Here is a 20,060-nt window from a genome sequence, read left to right on the forward strand (position 1 = left end):
TATTTTGCTACCTCTCGCAGCAAAGTTGTCCCCCACTGAGAAGCCTTTTAATGTTTTATTAATTTCGTTTGGTTCTTTAAAATATGAATGGTTCATTGACAACGACATTAAGTTTACGATAAAATCTATTGATTCATTTGATAGTTTAGCTAATTTGCAGCTATCTTTTAAACATTTTTCTAATAACTCTTTAATGCAATTTGAATCAGTGTTGCCAACTCCAAAAGTACGGTCTAGGCCAGAAATAGATTAGAATTAGGCCCAAGATAAAAGAATTCGGCCATTTTACTAGTTAGGGGGGCGAAGCCCCCCAAAAATTTTTTTTGGGCCTAAAAGCAAAATTTTTGGCCTAATTCTTAAATTTTTAACCTAAATAGTTGATTTATTGCTTCTTTTGTACCCTCAGCATTAGTATCTGAAAAAAAATTAGACAATAGATATATATATGTACAATTAAACAATTATACATATTTGTACATGTTAGTTGTTACAGATCACAGGTATATTAATTTTCCTTCTAACAAAGAAGACCAAAATGCACCCCCTCTTAAAGAAAGAGAAAGAAAAAAGTATGAAAAAACAACAGTGTAAAGAAAAAAATGAACCATTGCTCTTTACATAGAACAAAACTCAGTAGAAGTAGGGAGAAGTTCAACGACCTGGTTGAACTCCTGATCTTCTGGGTCAGGGAGCAGGGCCTGTGACCAGATTTAATGAAAAGGGAGCATGACATGTAGTTCAACCTCATAGACAAAGTTGAACCACTTCACTTCAGTTCAAGCTGACAAGAAGTGGTTCAACCTAGTCTACAGGGTTCAACTATGCCTTGATTTTTATTAAATCTGGTCCCTGGTTTTTAGTAGATTTGTACATTTGTACATTTAACAGCTCAAGCATTTCTTTGTTAACATTCATTGTTACACAGCACTTCCAGCATACAGATAGCTCCTCACTCTAAGGATGGATTCAAGCATTTCAGTTTTAAGAAGGTTTCTCTGTTTGTTCTTAACCACACTCACAATGCTGAAAATGTGCTCAACTGCTGCAGTTGAATGAGCTAGAGTAAAACGCCCAAGAACGAATAGTGCCAGGTTCTGGAATGGTTTGAGAGGTTCCAGATCATCAGGATCTGAATTGTCATCATCTTCTTTGTCTCCAACAAAAGGATGTGTGTATTCCAAAACTTTACTCCAAAAGGATACAGAATCCTTTGGTAAACCACCCTCAAGTTCTTTAATAGGACCTGTGTTTTTCCAGTCCACCTGCTTAAACTGACGGAACTCTTCTTCAAGGTCATCAAGGTTCTCCAGAGGGATACAACCCATAAATGGCATGTCGGCAAAGTTTTTCAAGAAGATGGATGAAGGTCGGAAAAAGTTTAAATGCTTAAAAACTTCCAGGTTGGCAGGTAGTCTCTTCTCCACCTCCTCCACTAATCTTAGCAAGAATGCCCAAGCTCTGTTCTTTGCATCCTTTATCTTAGCTTGAATCTCCTCACTCCCTCTACTGTATTTACTACACTCAATGGTAAATAATGCACCTAGATCCACCTGCTCCGATCTCTTTTTCTGAGTATTTGGACCAGAAGTAAATACACATTCTTTTATACTTTTAGCATAAGATGTAAGAGCATTGTATGCACTTTCAGCTTCTCCGGATCCCTGGGTCTGATAAACAAGATTATTCAATAATTGAGCATGAATGTATAATTATTAAAATTTGGATGGAGATTTTTCGATTAATAATTTGTGTTTACCTGGAATAGTTTGTTAATCTTCTCAAATTGCTTGACAATCGGGAGGAGGAACATGAGAAGACAGTACTTAGAACGATCCAGAAATATTTCACATAGCTTGGCAACTTTGAATCTCTGCTCCTGAGGAACTTGATTTTTAATCGACTGGAAGTATGCACAGAGAGTATCCCAGTTAGCATGGATAGTTTCAATAACTCTTCCCCTTGCCAACCTTCTAGTTTCCACGTACCGGTTAAAAGGTGTACCGTCCCCTGTACAACCCAGAGCTTGCTGAATTTCTAAGAATTCTTCCCTTCTCAAGGTAGATCTGGCAAAGTGGGCAGGCACCTCATGGAGTAGGAAAGCTATACTATCAGGCATGTGAGCCTCAAATGAGTGTTTGACTACTAATGCAAGTGAATGGCAAATGCATTTGATCTGGACACATTTGTTGTTTTTAGATCGGAATCTACTCCACACTGAGTTGTTTACACGAGCTACATTACTAAAATCAATTTGAATTTAAAAAATAGAAAATAAACGTTGTATTAATATGTTTAAAAAATATAATATAGACAAGGGCGTATACAGAAATAAATGTAGGGGGGGGCAAGATTTGCGCGAAGCGCAAAATTTTTTTTTGCCCCCCCCCTGGAGCTCCTAGGGGGGGGCAAAATTCGAACTGTAAATTCATAACACTTGGCTTCTTGGATATCAGGCATAAGTATAAGATACTTAAAAGGCACACATACAGTCCAAATAATTACCTTCTAAGATTCAAGTGTACAGTGTACACNAATTTCTACAATTCAACAAAAAAAATTCAGGAAAAATTTACCCCTGTATTTTAAATCTGTAAAATTTTAAAATTTAAAATTCAAGTAGCAATACAATTCGAGATGATTTAGTAATCATTTCTAAATTAAAATAACGTTGCTTTCCTTAGTTCGATGCAGCTTAATCTTCTCCATTATCCCACCCCTAGCACTGTTGCTAATAATTTCTGTTAGATGATCAACAGTTCTGTGAAAATGTTATTTGATCATTTAATATTTCAATTTATAATATTTCAAATGTATGAATAAATAACTAATGTAATTGATAAAAAAAACTTTAATGGACTAAATTTAAATGAAATGTAAAAAATATTAGAAAACAATCTTGTAGATTTAACTTAACTTTAGGATCAAACAATTTCCTTATGCTTGTATGACAGATAGCCATTGTGGCTAGTTTAATTTCCAAACTTTTCAGCTCATCAGGCACAGTTTGGGCTACAGAAAACGGAATTTTACTTTGATTCTTATTTAGTGCTCTGATGAGGAACCTAAAACAAACTCAAATTAAGGTGAAAATCTCACAATGTAGATTGAAGTAATACTTTCAAATGGTCATTTTATAGAGCGCTTTTTTGCCCCCCCCCCCCCTGATAAAATGGCGGCTTGAAAATTGACAGTTAACAACTGAAATGGTTACTAGAAAAGGGCCTGAAGCGCCATAAATGCCCATTATATAAAAAATACTTACATATGACCTAGTCCTAGGCTGTGTGTCCTTATAACGTCTAATTTGGCATGCATTTCAGATTTGCAATGAAGACATTTTGCCCGATTTTTCGACACACCCTGTCTGATCCAAGGAAACTTAATTTCCCATCCCTTGTTATAATTTCTCTGTCCTCTAGGTTTAGCCATTATTGCTTGATTCATTACAACAATCTGAAATAAAAATTTATATTTAACACTAACACTAACATATAGAAAATATAAAAGAATTGAACGGAAGATAAAAACGAGATAATATTGGAAAGTTAAACAATAATTCTACAATCTACTTTTTCAATTCAAAATATCTGCCGGCCACCCATATGGTGCCGTCAGCGTACAAGTGTATGATGCTGGTTTCTAATTCTATCTATTAATAATATACTGTCTTCACTGTGTACACTGTAACACTGTACACACTACACTCGACTCGAAGTCGACTACTATCCAATAATATGAATAATCCTAAATCCACAGAAACCTGCCCTTGACTTGGGCGTCTTTACAGATTAAGATCAACAATTTCCATTTCGGCCCAAAATTAGGCCCACAATTTCCTTAGGCCCACAGCAATTTCATTCGGGCTGTTTTCTCGTTTTGGGCCTAAGGATTCGGGCGGTTGGCAACACTGATTTGAATATAAATCCCCGAAATCACCTTCTAGTTCTATTGATTCTCCCCAGTTACCTGTGTGTGTTTTCCTAATTCTCTCTATGGCCTCATCAATTCCTGTTACTGAGGGTGATAAGACGTCCATGCAGTCTTTAAAACTCGTTTTCTATAAAATATAGTGACTGTATATCTTGTCTAATGCTTTTTGCACCATTTTGAGGGGATCACGCATTGAGCTTTTAATGCCACTGCGATTTAGGTTTTCCACGTTTTCTTTTGCTAAAACTTTTAATTTCAGTATTTTAGGCATTAATCCTAACATGCCAATTTTGGATTTTTGTTCTGTCCAATCTGTGCTCGATACTATATTTGCTAATTCATCCAGGATGTTTTCAGAGGCTAGTTGCAGATATTCCATTATGTGTCTCAAGTACCAGTCCTCAGTTAATTAAGTTTTACCAAAATGTTGTTTCTCATTTATTTTATCATATTGTGCTAGAAGATCAGATTTATCCATACAAACATAACCCACATTTTTGTCTGCTGCTACCAATATTTGGTCAGAATTTGGTTTAAACACTTCTTCAATTTGATGTTGTGTCTCAAAATTATCGTAGTTTTTGTTTCTTAACTGCCTTTTAAATAGGACTCTTTCTTTTTAATAACTTTTTAACTGAACCTGACAAAAATATTTTTGGTCTGAATATATTGAGATTCTTTCCACACAAGCTGATTTACAATCTTGGCGACCTCTTGCTCAAATAATTCTAATTCGTGTTTCACATTGACTTTACAATATGGGGTAAATTTTTTACCCAACTTAATGTATTCAGCCAATAATTTTTTCATAGTACCACTTGAAAGATTGAAGAAACTTTCACCTTTTAAGTCTTTAATGATACTTTCCATTTCTTTTGAAGCCAGCTTGCCCATTATACATTTAATACTGTCCCTTATATGATATTCAATTTTCTTTGCAATCCTGTCAATATTTTGATTACAGTTGTTCTTTAGTGACAGACTTGGGATAGTCTTTATAAGTTTCAAAGTTTGCCATTTAATATTCAAGTTACTCAATTCATTTCTGACCTTTGTTTTAAAAGTTTTCCAATTTGTGTGAAAATCAGATCCAGAAGATATGGTATAAGTTCTATTTCCAACCAATAATTCTTTAACATAAAGTTTTATAGAATTACAAACCAAAACCAGTTTTTGTCCCAGATTTCTTACCACCATCCCGGTGTTGTTGTTTATATGCTGGAATGTTGACATTATGGCCCATAAAATGGTGATTATTGGGTTCATGGTTCTGAAAGAATAAACTGTGAAAAATTGAAACTAAAAATTACTTTTTATTTATTGAAATAATTTAATTTAACAAATAAGAATCTTTGGAATGATTAATCAAATTCAAATTTGAATTTTGGAATGATTACTTAATTTTAAAATGAGCATTGGTTTACCTTTGTTTAAATTTTGACGAATGTAAAGAAACAACATGAATTTAGACTGTCTTGGTCTATATACTCCAGACCTATATAAACATTTTACATACATTAGATTTTAAACCATAATTTAACAAAATAAACTATTTTAAAAAACAATTTTTGAAAACAATACATTCAAACCAGTTACAAAACCAATTTCCATTTAAATTTTTGTTTTCCTTTTTCTAGATTTTTTTGTATTTAAGTTTTTTTGGTATTTTCTGTTTTATTTTTATTTTTAAAAAACCCATAACCGTACTAATATTAATTAGCAACTATATTATCGAGACAAAGACAAACGAAGATAAACTCCCAATTATAATTGACTAGGTATAAACTAGACATAGTTTTCTTAGAGTTTACATAATCCGAACTGAGCTTTCCTTATCTCTTTTCCCATCTTCACTATCACTCTTGTTTGGTAGTTTATTAGTTTTGTCACTGTTCTAGTTCTTTGAGCTCACAGTTTCCGTTGAGCTGGATGAACTGTCTTATTACGCCGAAATCTGTTATCTTTCGCTGTGATGAATCTGAGAGTTTCTTCTTTGCTGACGAATGTTCTTTCATTTTCTTTGCTTGGCTTCCTTTCCTACTAGCAGGTTTGAATCGGTCTGCGAATCTCTCTCTTTCTTCGGAGATTGAGTCTTTGGACTCCAGATATTTTCTCAATTTTTTTGCTACGTCAAATTTATTGCACTTCCCTTGCAAATAGATTGCCCAGTCAGAGTTAGATTTGAATTTAGAAGTGTACTTCTCTCTTACGTGATAATCTCCCCAAGAAAACGTAGTATTCTTCTGTCATAATTCTTTTTTCAATTGACTTCACTTCCAAAAAATGGATGGGTTTCGTGCTCCATGAACACCAGACCCATGCAAGGGTGCCGATCAACCCTTTCATCATTCTATCTCATTTAAAAATATTAAAACAGAATTTAAAAAGTAAAAAAATAAAAATCAGTCAAACTTAAACAGTTGTTAATTTTATTGCCCTAAAGATTGTGAAAATGATTGTTCAAAAAGTTTAATAAGGTAAACTTTTTTCTGATGGTGAGATGAATTGTTCCAATTTTTTCCTCAGAAACTTTACTGGAAAATAACATTTCTGAGAGTCTTTTTTTGAGTGTTTTAATACACTTTAATGAAGACATATTGCTTCCAGATTTTGTAGAAAAATTATATTCCTTTGTTGTACTTTGTTCCCTGATAGTATTGAAATTTGTAATCCAGCTTTCTTTTCAATTTTTTAAAATCTCATAATTGGACTTTGGTTTTCTGAGAACAGATATTTATCCATTTTAATATAAATATCTCTGCGTCATCTGTTACTTTTTCATAACCTTATTTCGAGTATATTTTGGATGAATTTTCTCCTTATTTTATGTGCAATTCTGTTCATTTCCATTATTTTTTATGGTGACCTAGTTTGGTTTTGTTTTATCCTGAAACTAAAATTTAATGTTCATAAATTTATACTTGGAGTAAGCTTTTAAACGAATTGAAATAATTAATTTTGAATTTAAATGTTCATACTGAAATATAAAAATTTATAGCATTAAAATTGAAAATCTAAAAATTAAAATCAATAATTGTAAACAAACTAAAATAAAACTAAAGAATTTAAAAAACCCAGAACCATTACATTTGTTCTTCAAGAGTTAATCCTTGTTCTGTTTTGTTTTTAAAATCTTCTTGATTGGTTCCTTGTATAGTTCCTTCTGTTTTGTTTCTTAATATTATATTTAATTTAATAAATTATTGAATTTATTTCTGATCACTTTTTCTTTTTCTCCTTTTCACTTTTTTGTTTATTTTTATGAAAGTTAATTTTTTGTTTGGATTTAGGAGTAGTTTACTTTATTTTGCGCATCAAAACATATTTTTATTTTTTGGTATTGAATTGACTGCTATTCTTGTTTTCAGTACATTTGACCTTCAGATTTCTTCCTTTTCCCCCCTTGATTTTCTATCCATCTCTGGTTCAATTCAGTTTGATTTGAAATTTTGTTCTTTTTCCATTATTTATAAAGTTTGTTTAATCTGTTAATCTGATTACATTTCTTTATTTGAAGTTATTTTTTGTTAAATTTCTCCATAAGATTCCTTTTCCTATTGTTTTCTCCTTTACTGAAAAATTTACATGACAAGATAGTTATTTGGTAAAAATTCACGAGTTACATTATTTTTTCTTTGTATCTTAAAGAAGACATAATTTAAGGTTAAAAAATTCCACGTTGGTGAATTGTGCAATTTGAAAAATACCACACAAGTGTAAAAGATTAAAATATATTTTAGTTTTTTGTTCCTAAATTCAGCGTCCCATGATTTCAGAGAGATATTGCAACTATTGCACTTTGTCATTGAATAATTGACAAAGGATTAATCAAGAAATAACAATGAGCAATAAAGGAGTTTACTAAGAAATTACAGACTATATAATTTTCTCTGTTTTCGCAAGCTAATAGGTAATGATGTTGTAAAATAACAAGAAACGTTCAATGAACTGGTAGTTGGCAGAAGAATGTGGGATATAGCAAAGTTAGATTGTCACATTTTCTCCATTGATAAGCTTTTATATTCAGTTTTTAATTAAACCAAATTCAATGTCCCATTTGTACTCGTTTACTGTGTTTGGCAATAAACACTTCCTTTTCATAACTTTGACACTGATATCAAGTGTATATCCTTCTCTCCTGGCATCCTTGATTTCCATATCAAAAGGAGTACACTCTCCACTCATAGACCTAGAGAACTCTTTTCCTTTATTGGAGAACTTGAGATTGTAGCTGAATGTTTCCTTCCCCTCCTCTCCACTATAATGCTTTATATAGAACACCAGTTTATCTTTCAAAACATAAGCACAGTGTAAAAACCAATTCTCAGAGGATTCAAGCTTGTATACAAATGGTTGAAAGGATATTATCCAGGTTTTCAAAGTAAATTGTTCAGTTTGCGTATTATCCAATTTTATATCTATAATTTCAAAATATAGCTGAGGACAATTTTTGAAGTGATCAGGAATTTTACGTGCTTGAATCTTCTTTCCACAACCTGGACAGTTCTGGGCATTAGTCAAGAGATCAGAGAGGAAAAAAGGCAGTCTATCAGCAATCAAGGATGAACATGGGAATCTTCTTACTAACAAGGAATTAGTAGAAAGAATAGTCCTTGAGCAACTAGCTCTCATCTTCTCAGGGAAGATATCGTCTGTATTCACACATAGGAATGAGCAGTTAATTAAAGAGGCTCAGGCCAAGTCTAATAATTCATGGCAAGACTGGATAACTCCAGAAAATGATGAGACTATGTATGAGCCAGAGATATGTGTGCCAGTGAATGAATCTCTTGGACTAGAACATCTTGACAACCTCCAAAATAACCATGCCCCAGGAGTAGACAACATCACAACCTCCATGCTCAAACGCGCAGGAGCAGAGGCCCTCACATGCTTGACTTCATTGGTTAACAATAATCTTCATGAAAATCAGGCTGCAGAGGTCCTCAACACAGGTAAAATGACTTTAATTGATAAAAAGCTGGTTACTTTTAACAGGTGTTTTCCTGAGACTAGTAGGGACGGTCAGCTTAATCCTGAACCTAGTCACCAAGATAATTCATTCTTTCATGGACAAAATTTGTGAGACAGAAGGGCTCTACGGGTCAACTCAGTTTGGTTTCAGGAAATGAAGGTCAACCTTGGATTTATTCTTCTGGCTGCAATAAGGCGTGCAAAGAAGCGAAACCATACTGTATCCCTAGCTTTTTGCGACATCATGACATATGATTCAGTAAATCGTGAACCACTCTACCTAAAACTTGACTCCCTGAGGTTTGGAGGGAAGGTAAAGCAGATTAAACAGTCAATGTATTTCAATGATAATGTTAGAGCCAGATTATGCGGAGGATTGTCAAATCCACTATGGTTAACAAGAGGAGTAAAGGGAGGGTGTGTTTTGTCTCCGTTGTTATTTTCTCTCTATGTTTCAGGTCTAGGTAAAGTTTTACACTCTATGAAAGAGGGTGTTCAATTTAATGGCATGACTATTTCTGCACTCTTTTTTGCTGATGATCTTGTTCTTATCTCAAGGACCAAAAGAAGAGGAATGAATAGACTCCTTAGAGCTGTACAAAAATTTTATACTGAAATGGACATGAAGCTTGCAGTGGAGAAAACTGTGATTCTCTCTTATGGTACAAACCAGAATAGTTGGAGGGTCAGTGACTCAAACCTTGATTTATAGGCTACAATGGTGGCAAAATATCATGGTGTTGATATTAGTGTCCAAGGACAAAATCTAATCAAACCCAGTGTCAAAAATGATTGGGTCCGCCCATGGACTAAATGAATGAAGTCCTTACAAACAGTTAGGCATCTCCAACCTAACCCAGGTCTCTAGAGCAAATCTGAAAAGACGGGTTCTGTCTAACCAGATTGTGAAGCTCCATCTCTGAAATGGTTATCAGAACCAAGTAAGTGGTTCAAGCCAAATACTAAAATAAATGACTCCAAAGAGTGTGGAGCCCTAAACCACATCATAGCAGGAGACGCCAGACTAGAGAACAGACCTCCTGACCACCTGGGTCACTTGTACAAGCAGTGCCCTTTGTGCTCTACCCAGGGTGTCCTTACTAAACTTGATGAACAGCATGTACTGTAACTACTGTTAAGACTGCCCAAGTACAAGTTTTGCCAGGTTCTCCACAGGCGTACAATCATTCCAGGATGCCATATCACCTATGATGTCAAAGGAGCGTGTAATGAAGGAGTACCTGGGAGGTGACGGATCCAGTGTAAATGTCATGACAGAGAGAGGAAGTTGGATTATTTCCATACTTAAGGACTGGAGACGGGTAACAGAACAACTCTAACAGGTGAAAAAAAAAACAGTTTTCCATGATGGTTAAAAGGCAGATGCTAATGGGTGTATTAAGTGATGGGCTGTTGCAGGGTACGCATTGTGACTCTGATCACGCTATACCTCCAGGTTGTACCCCTACAAGGAAATGAAGACCATGCTGGATCAGTACTATTCTCACCTGTAGGGTCAGATACTTCTGTAAGCGGTCTGGGTTGCTCAACATGAGGCTTCTTGCAGATCTCATTCTCAAACTGATTCTCATAAAAGTTTCGATCTGATGGTGCAAGTGAAAATATTCACAAGTTTTGGAAATTTTTTTTTTTGCGAAGCAAACAATTTTTAAAAAACAAACCATTTTTTGGACGCATCTTAGAAAGAATTGTAAAACCTCAAGTTTTAATTCTAACTATGTTTCTCTGTATAATTAATAATTGATGATAAAGATATAATTGGCCTTGAATCTGGGAACTATCTAGCCTGTATACCCATCATCAATTATCGAGATTAAAGGTTAAACAACCCTGGGTAACAGATCGTAGAAACATCTAAAACTTCTAGAACCAGCTAGAAGAAAAGATGCACGCAAAGAATACGTGAGTCAGAGAACTTTTTTCTCAAGAAAGTTCTAGAATAAATTATCAAGCAGCGCCAAAAAACAAGCACAACAGCTTCGAGAATGTTCTAGAACAATCTATCATGGTTTACTATAAAAAGCCAGGACAGACTTTGACTCGGGTTAGTTAGTTGGATTTGAATCCTAGATCTTTGCTCTCAGATCTGTATTTATTGTAAAATGACCCAGTGATTTTGACGTGTTTCTTTGAAGAAACAAATTGGAAAATCTAGGTAATAAATCATTTTATTTGTAAATATTTGTTTTGTCCATATCCGTAATTCGCATTTATCTATTCACCCTAAACTGATTCATAGAGGTTGAAATCCAATAGTATTAAGTAAAGATAGATATATGTATATTTTGTAAAATCAGATTGTTTATACTTTTATTCTAATATTGTTATATATTAAGTTCTATATTCGTAATTATATTTTCGTTTTAACTAATCATTTATATGATTAATATTGTCAACATTTTTCCCTTGGACTGAAATACATAGCTAAATGAAAACCTCAGTGTTAATAATATATATATAAGTAGTTAAGAAGGATTGGAATACTCTTAAAACGGAGAGGAACAATCTCTGAGTAGGATTAAAGTTAACATTGAAAAGTTCAAACCTGACGGATTAAACATTTGAATAGTATATATGAGAGAACAAAAAGAGAAATCTGGAAATTTAGTTCATAACAAAGAAATATTAAAACTTATTCAGAAATACTTTGTCCATTTAATGTGGGGCTTATTGATTAAACTATTAAACAGAAATTCGAATATCTTAAGGCCTAAAAACTGTTAGAGGTTTAACCTTTGAATCCTGCATTGTTTGTTTTTGGGCGAGCCAAAGCTACTGGAATCTTCTTTGTAAAAACTTTTATTCAAAACTCATCAGAAACTATATGATTAATTGTCTTCCTTCGTTTATTTATCTTAAACTTTAAAAAATAGTCACATTGCGATTTATATCAGCAATTTTATAAAAGGTTGCTTATCATAAGAATAGGTATCACTTTTACAGAATTGGTTAGCGCCATGAGATCATAGACACTAGGCAGATATTAGTAACGTAAAAAAAATGAAAACTGCTTTATTTGTGCCATTAGACATTTTACTATTATTGTTTTGAATGTCTAAACAGTTGTCCAGAATTGAGGCAATTGCTGCAACTACTGTTTTCTTTAGACAATTTTAAACTTGTATACCATATTTGGTGATCTTTTACTGCATTTCATGTTCTGTGAAGAACACTGTATCATTAATATAGTACAGATTTCTTAGGCCATATTGCTTAGTAGACATTCATTTAATTACTATTTTTGGGTAAAAAATTAACTTATTTATACATTTATGTCAGCAGTATTCATCCTTGCAATGTGAGAATTAATAGCTATCACTTCAAGTTTAGTACACTGAAGTATGCAAACACTGTTTATTATTCACCACAGTGTATAATGTACACCACAGGGTACAATGTAAACCTCAGTGTAAAATGTAAATTACAGTGCATAATGTACACCACAGTGTATAATGTACACCACATTGTATAATGGACACCACGCGGTACCATGTATAACACAGTATATAATGTACACCACAGTGTAAAATATACACCACAGTGAATTATGTATACCAAAGTGTATAATGTACACCACAGTGTATAATGTACACCACATTGTAAAATGTAAACCACACGGTACAATGTATAACAGTGTAGAATGTACACCACATTGTATAATGTACACAACATGGTACAAAGTATAACTGAGTGTATAATGTATGCCACAGTGTATAATGTACACCATCGTGTTAAAAGTATACCACAGTGTATGATGTATACAATAGTGTATAATGTATACCACAGTGTATAATATACACCACAGGGTACAATGTATACCACAGTGTATAGTGTACACCACAGTGTATAATATACACCACAGGGTACAATGTATATCGCAAGGTACAATGAATACCACAATGTATAGTGTACACCACAATGTATAGTGTACACCTCAGTGTATAATATACACCACAGTGTATAATGAATATACTATAATGTTGTCTTTACAAAGCAATTAAAATCAAATTAGAGTTTTCTTGTTATCATGCTGCATATGAATTAAGTTTAAATTTAATTTTCTCAGCATTTGAGACTGAAATGTTAGTAAAGTTCAGTTTATTGAAAACAACTACCAAAATTCAAATTGATTTTTTTTGTTGAACAGAATTGCGCAATAAATAATTGCATTTATTGCGTGCCATAAGGTTTAAATTGAATATTATCAAAAAATTAAAACACAAACAAAAGAAAGTTTGACGGAATTGTGCGCTATAGCGAACAATTGCGCGCAATTTCTTTGCGTTTATTGCGCGCAAGTAAAGTCCACTTGCATTGGAAATCCTAGTTGTAAGCATTATGAGTTATACATTGTGTCAGACACAAATAAATACTTTTTAGAGTATGAGTATGAGTATGAGAATGAGATCTGTAAGAAGCCCCATTTTGAGCAACCCAGACCACCAACAGTGGTATCTGACCCTGCAGGTGAGAATAGTACTGATCCAGCCCGGCCTCCATTCCATGGAGGGGTACAACCTGGAGGTATAGCGTGAGTCACAAGGCGTACCCTGCCACAGCCCATCAATTGATACACCCATTGTTACCTGCATTAGTTTAACCATCATGGAGAACTGTATTATCACCTGTTAAAGTAGATATGTTATCCGTTTCCATTCCTTGAGTATGGAAATAATTCAAACTCCTCGTTCTGTCATGACATTTACATCGGATCTGTCGCCCCAAGGAATTCCTTCATTATCCGCTCCTTTGATATCAAAGGTGATCTTGCGTCTCGAAATGATTGCGCGCCTGTGGTGAACCTGGCGAAGCTTGTGCTTGGGCAGTCCAATAGTACATGCTGGTCATCAAGTTTAGCAAAGACTTCCAGGGTATGACACCAAGGGCACTGCTTGCACGACTGACCCACATGATTAGGACGCCTGTTCCCTAGCCCAGCATCTCCTGCTTTGAACTGGTTTAAGGCAGCACACGCTTTGGAGTCATTTAATTGAGGATTAGGCTTGAACCAATTACTTGGTTCTGATAACCATTTCAGTGATGTGTGTGACTGCTTAGTCAACTGGAGCTTGATAATTTGGTTAGACATAATCCGTTTTTTTCAGGAAAGCCTTAGAGATCTGGGTTGGATCTGGGATATCCAGCTCAATTAGTAAGGACTTAATACATTTAGTCCATTGGTCGGTCACATCTGACAGTGTAGCCTGTGCTACTGTCTTTAGAAGGATGTCATTTTCCTTTGTTATGAGACGGCGTGCAAACAGTAGAGCTCTTTCGTCCAGACGCATCTGGATGGATTTCAGCCCCCCCTCCAACCATCCCATAACCTGTGATGAGGATTGGGGAAGCTTTAGGATGAAGGAAGCTACTGAGTGTTGGATTTTCTCCAATTCCCTAACTGTAGACTTGGAAATGACCATGGCTTCTGTTCCATACAGGAACTGGGGAATTGCACAACACTCCCACAGTTTATATGCAGTGAGGGACCTATCCAGGCCCCAACGGGTGCATCCCATGATAGTATGATCGTAAGCATGGGCAGACCCAATCATATTGGACTCTAGGTTTAATTAGATTCCGTCCTTGGACACTAATATCAACACCAAGGTATTTTGCTACCAGAGCAGCCTCTAGGTCTGGGCCTGAGTCACTGACCCTCCAACTATTCTGGTTTGTACCATAAGAGAGAATCACAGTTTTCTCCACTGCAAGCTTCATGTCCATTTCAGTATAAAATTTTTGTACAGCTCTAAGGAGTCTATTCATTCCTCTTCTTTTGGTCCTTGAGATAAGAACAAGATCATCAGCAAAAAAGAGTGCAGAAATAGTCATGCCATTAAATTGAACACCCTCTTTCATAGAGTGTAAAACTTTACCTAGACCTGAAACATAGAGAGAAAATAACAACGGAGACAAAACACACCCTTGCTTAACACCTCTTGTGAACCATAGAGGATTTGACAAACCTCCGCATAATCTGACTCTCACATTGTCATTGTAATACATTGACTGTATAATCTGCTTTACCTTTCCCTCAAACCCCAGGGAATCAAGTTTTAGGTAAAGAAGTTCACGATTTACAGAGTCGTACGCTTTAGCTATGTCACAAAAAGCTAGGGAAACAGTGTGGTTTCGCTTTTTTGCACGCCTGATTCCAGCCAGGAGAATGAAAACACAGTCTGAGGTTGACCTTCCCTTCCTGAACCCAAATTGAGTAGTCCCGTAAAATCCTTCCGTTTCACAAATTTTGTCCATGCGGGAATGAATTATTTTGGTGACTAGGTTCAAAATCACGCTGGACACCGTTAACGGTCATTTTCGTGAGACTAGTAAGGAAGGTTTCTTTTTATCAATTAAGGTCATTTTTCCTGTGTTAAGGACCTCTGGAAGCTGACCTTCATGAAAAATATTGTTAATCGAAATACACAATATCTTGCAATGTTTAAAATGAGCTTTTATAGCTTTAAATAAGATTACTTTTGTATAATTAGCTCGGTAACGAACAATGATTTTTGAGAAGGAACAAAATTGTTCATGGAAAAGGGTGGATCATTCAAATAATAAACGCACAATTTAAAATTGCTGAATATGAAAAAAATAGCGTTTTTTTCTGAGGACATATGATTTTACATTTTGAATTTTTTTTTGCATTCTTGTACTTAGATATAACCGTTATACATATGAAAAAAACCTGAATGAAATGATGTATGACATCAAGGGCCACCCTACACCCTACCTACATGTACTCCTTATTAGGGTGGCTAATTAACTATTTAGATGCTTGTTATTCATGGTTTTGATTATTGACAATCTTTTGAGCGCACTTTTGATCATTAATAGATCTCTTATGTTCACTGAGCTGGGAACTTTAGAATGGGATACCTTTAATCCCGACTGCTTAATCAAAACATCCAATTTGGACACTTTTAATTTCTTGCTTAATCCAATCTTTTTTTAATAAAACAGAGAAAAATCAAAAACCGGTTTTTCCAAACCAGACTGAGTCCCTCCCGTTTCTGTATGGCGCGCAGAATTTCAAATTTTCCGGCTTCTTATACGGGACTCTGATTGGTTGAATTTTATATACTTTTCAAGTTACAAGTACAAGATTAGGTTAGTCTCGAGATTAAGAAACAGAGAGGATAAAGCATTGGTCTCGATATCCACCACTATAAAGTTCCCAGCTCTGTTCATACCAATAATATATATAAAAACATATATTATTTCTATTAATTCAAAATTCAAATCTTGTGTTGAATACTTATTTTTAATATTTTTTCTTTTGAAGATATATCCAATTTATCAATTTTAAGAATCAATATTTACCCGGAGGTAGGTAATTGATAAAACCATATAATTGATATATTTTCCTGGTTCAAACTAAATATGCTGCAGATACTAATTTTAACAATTGACAATACCCCATTTAATATATAAATGCATAGAATATTTCTTCCATTATCTAAAATGTAGTTTTACTTTAAAGCTTTAATTCTAAATAAGGAAAGTTTAAAGTAAGACTAGTTTTATGATCATTATCTAAGGTGCTGCGATTCTAATTACAAGTGACCCTCCATTTAGAAAAAGTGGCATGCAAAATTCACAAGGCACCCATTTCAATGAGGTTGAAAAGAATCTAATTCGGACAATTTCCTTCATTGTTTCTGCAACAGGATTCCACAAGTCACTAAGATAGAGGAACCACAATGAAAGATAATCAATTTTAATAGAGAACCCCATAGATATCTAATTCATACGCGATCAGAAAAATCTTTTAAGTGTTCCGTTGTGAATTGTACTGATTGAACAAGAAACTCTGTATATTAATGGTCACATAAAATTACAGCTTCAGTTGCGATAAAACTGGAAATTTCTAACCTAGAAATGGTAGAAACCCCTTCAAGAATTGCATTTCCTGTCACCATAGCTCCAGCAGATGTATGGTACATAGGCAGAGGGGAGTATATGACGTCATCCTCGTACACCTGCAAAATGTACTGTCAGGTCGTTTTCAGTAGTTGTGTACAGTCACGTCGAGCTCAGTCATAGTGTACAGTCACGTCGACCTCAGTAATAGTGTACAGTCACGTCGAGCTCAGTAATAGTGTATAGTCACGTCGAGCTCAGTAATAGTGTACAGTCACGTCAAGCACAGTAATAGTGTACAGTCACGTCGAGCTCAGTAATAGTGTACAATCACTTCGAGCTCAGTAATAGTATACAGTCACGTCGAGCTCAGTAATAGTGTACAGTCAACTCGAGCTCAGTAATAGTGTACAGTCAACTCGAGCTCAGTAATAGTGTACAGTCACAATGTGGTACATATACTGTACACTGTACAGTCACGTCATGGCATGTATACTGTACATATATTAAGAACATTGCATTGAGAAACCCTACACCGGTGTGATGCCCGGAGAGAACTCGTACCTGCAGCGAACTCTGGTTATGTTACGCGGCAAAGCGCAAGATTCTTTAAACATAAACAAACACTGGAATGGAAGGGATTTGTTTCAGTTCTAATATCGGGATTTTCGACCCCTCCCCCTGCCCTATTATGCTTGCACACGCAATTTCAACTTTTAAATTTTAATAAATTAATATTTATTTTTTATTATTTCAGGGTTAGACTACAAGGTTTCCGAAAAAAGTGTGTTTAGGCTTTTTAGTCTACTAAAATTCATTTTTTTGTAGTAAAAAGTTCTTCTAGAGGTTAAAACCCATAGATGAAGGGGGGGGGGGTCGTAAATGAAACATTTCTCTAGTTCTAGGACAGACCCTATGCGTTAAAACGACGGATCAATTACGGAAAATTTGCCGTAAATTCAAATAAATCGAATTTTTCTTGTTTGTTTACATTTCCAGAAACTTGCGCTTTGCCGCGTGCATAACCAGAGTCCGCTGCAGGTACGAGTTCTCTGCAGGCATGACACCGGGCCCCCTCTCTTACCTTTGCCATGCAGAACAAAGCGTATACTGTAAACATGTATCTAAACGCAAAATATTGAATAAATGTATTTATAAGAATATTATTGCGTTCAACACAATAATTTTTTGACCTACAGATTTTACATGAATTAAGTTTACGAAAAATAAACAGCATTTTTAGTTCAATTTAACATTATTTCTTTATCAATAATTGTTTACGCTTCCTTGAGCTTTTTATAATTGCAGCTTTAGGTAGGCCTGTTGTTCCACTCGTGTAGATATAAAAGAGATCATCATTGTACCCTGTATGTCTAAATTTAAAAAAAATTAGATTAAAAAATATAATAATTATAAAATCTTAATGTGAAAAGCTGAGTGTTGAAAAAGTATAATTATCTTAAATATAATACCATTTTTAGAGCATAATTTTTAATTTTTTTATTTTTTAACCTTTTTTCTTCAGAATCACAGTTTTTTTTTTGTTTAAATTAAATAGTACAAACTAATTCCTTCAACAGAAATGAATTCTCAAAAACGCTGAATCATTGGATTATATAATACACTTCACAATTATTAAATAAAATTGGATTTCATAAAGAATAGAAATAATAATTCTCCTTCAGGATTTACACAAAAGAAAATATTTCTGAGAATATTTTTATTGAAATGTTGGAAATTTCTCGATAAATCATCCGAACATTAAACAGATTAATTACAGTATGCTGACGAAAGGAGATATTTGAAACAAATAATGAACTACACTTAACAGAAGTGAAATTTTTTCAAGTTTTAAGAAAATCCGTTTAATTATATTTATCATAAGCTCTACATACGTTTTTTAAATACAATATTTATTTCTAACTTGAAAAGAAGGAGTAGATAATCATATGAACATATGAATGAGATAATTAGGGGTAAATTCGGCTAGAAACCCTTACTTTGGTAGGGTATTTCTCTCCTTCCCCCCCCCCCCCTTCCTGTATAGCCCTTGATAACAACGGGTGTCCAAAAAAAATCTGAAAAACGCTCTGTAAACGTAATTTCAAGTGACCGTTAATGAAAATGTCAGATTTACAAGGGTACCCTTAAACATTAATCTGCTCAAAACATGGAAGTTTAAAGTCGGCACTCTGACTTTGAAAAGTGTTTATTTCTGATAATTTTCCATTAAATTTTGTTAAGCAAGAAATGTCCATGTGACGATAGAAAACCGATACATCTATATATAAATTTAGCTTGTCTGTCTGGGTGTTTGTTTGTTTATATCCAATAAACGTCAAAACGGCTGAACCGATCAGGCTCAAATTTTGTGTGGGATCTCACGTGGACTCAGGGAAAGTTAATGAATGTACAAAATTTCAAATATTTTTCTCCATAAAAATTCGATTTTCATTAAATTTTTGAACATTTTGAAAATCCAGGAATTTTTTTGTTAAAAATCCGCAAACTTTTTTGTTTTGTTTTACGATGTACACAAAAAGAGCATGTTCACAATTTAAAAAAAAAGATGGGCGTGAATCGCCCTAAAAGTCATACATGAACAACCAAAGCTTTTCAGGGCGTTGTTGTACAAATTGCTATCTTAACATAGAGGGTCACTTAAAATTACGCTTACTGTCCATTTGGCCGTTAAAGAAAATTAATTTAAAGATCTTACTTGAGATCAATCTGAGTATTGAGTTGGTCCTTGAGTAGGCTACGGAGATCTAAACCTCGATCATCAGCTCGTTCATCAACACAAAACAGCTCAGTATCATCAGATAGTTCACCAGATATATCAGAGATCGCTGAACAATCAAATAGTTATTTTAAAAAAAAATTAAATCCAGTTGAATTTTTCGGTTTTTTGTTTCCACATCATCCTTCTTCTCAAATAGTTAATTAAAAACTAAGTTTCCACATCATGATATGCAGCTGCTTTATCCGCGCGCCATTATTAATACGCCTTATACTTCACAGCTGATTTTTCCGCATTAAAGTTAAGCTGATTTTCCCGCATTAATGATCAGCAGATTTTTCCGCCAAAAAACAAAAGCACCCGTAGATTGTCACAATATACTGCCGCTTTTCTTGCAATACAATTTCGCGCTATAAATAAATGCGTAGCCCACTATCAATTGAGTGTCGAATCAGGACAAGGCCACAAAAAATTGTGTTCAAAACTTCAACAACATTAAACATTTTCGTGGTTATTAAGATCAATCAAG

At 34.4% G+C, this 20,060-nt stretch overlaps 1 protein-coding gene across 1 annotated transcript in view; it reads right to left on the reverse strand.

Moving 5' to 3' along the window:
• Positions 1 to 20,060, reverse strand: part of LOC111705289 (long-chain fatty acid transport protein 4) — a 59,688-nt gene that overhangs the window by 17,623 nt on the left and 22,005 nt on the right. Inside the window, exons 10-13 of the mRNA XM_023477783.1 lie at positions 19,511 to 19,640; positions 18,078 to 18,164; positions 17,876 to 17,915; positions 16,804 to 16,910 (exon numbers count right to left, since the gene is read on the reverse strand). Coding sequence (XP_023333551.1) covers positions 16,804 to 16,910; positions 17,876 to 17,915; positions 18,078 to 18,164; positions 19,511 to 19,640 — 364 coding nt within the window. The remainder of the gene's footprint in view (positions 1 to 16,803; positions 16,911 to 17,875; positions 17,916 to 18,077; positions 18,165 to 19,510; positions 19,641 to 20,060) is intronic.

The sequence above is a fragment of the Eurytemora carolleeae genome, unplaced genomic scaffold (genome assembly GCF_000591075.1).
Source record: "Eurytemora carolleeae unplaced genomic scaffold, Eaff_2.0 scaffold643, whole genome shotgun sequence".
NCBI classification, from domain to species: Eukaryota; Metazoa; Arthropoda; class Copepoda; order Calanoida; family Temoridae; genus Eurytemora; species Eurytemora carolleeae.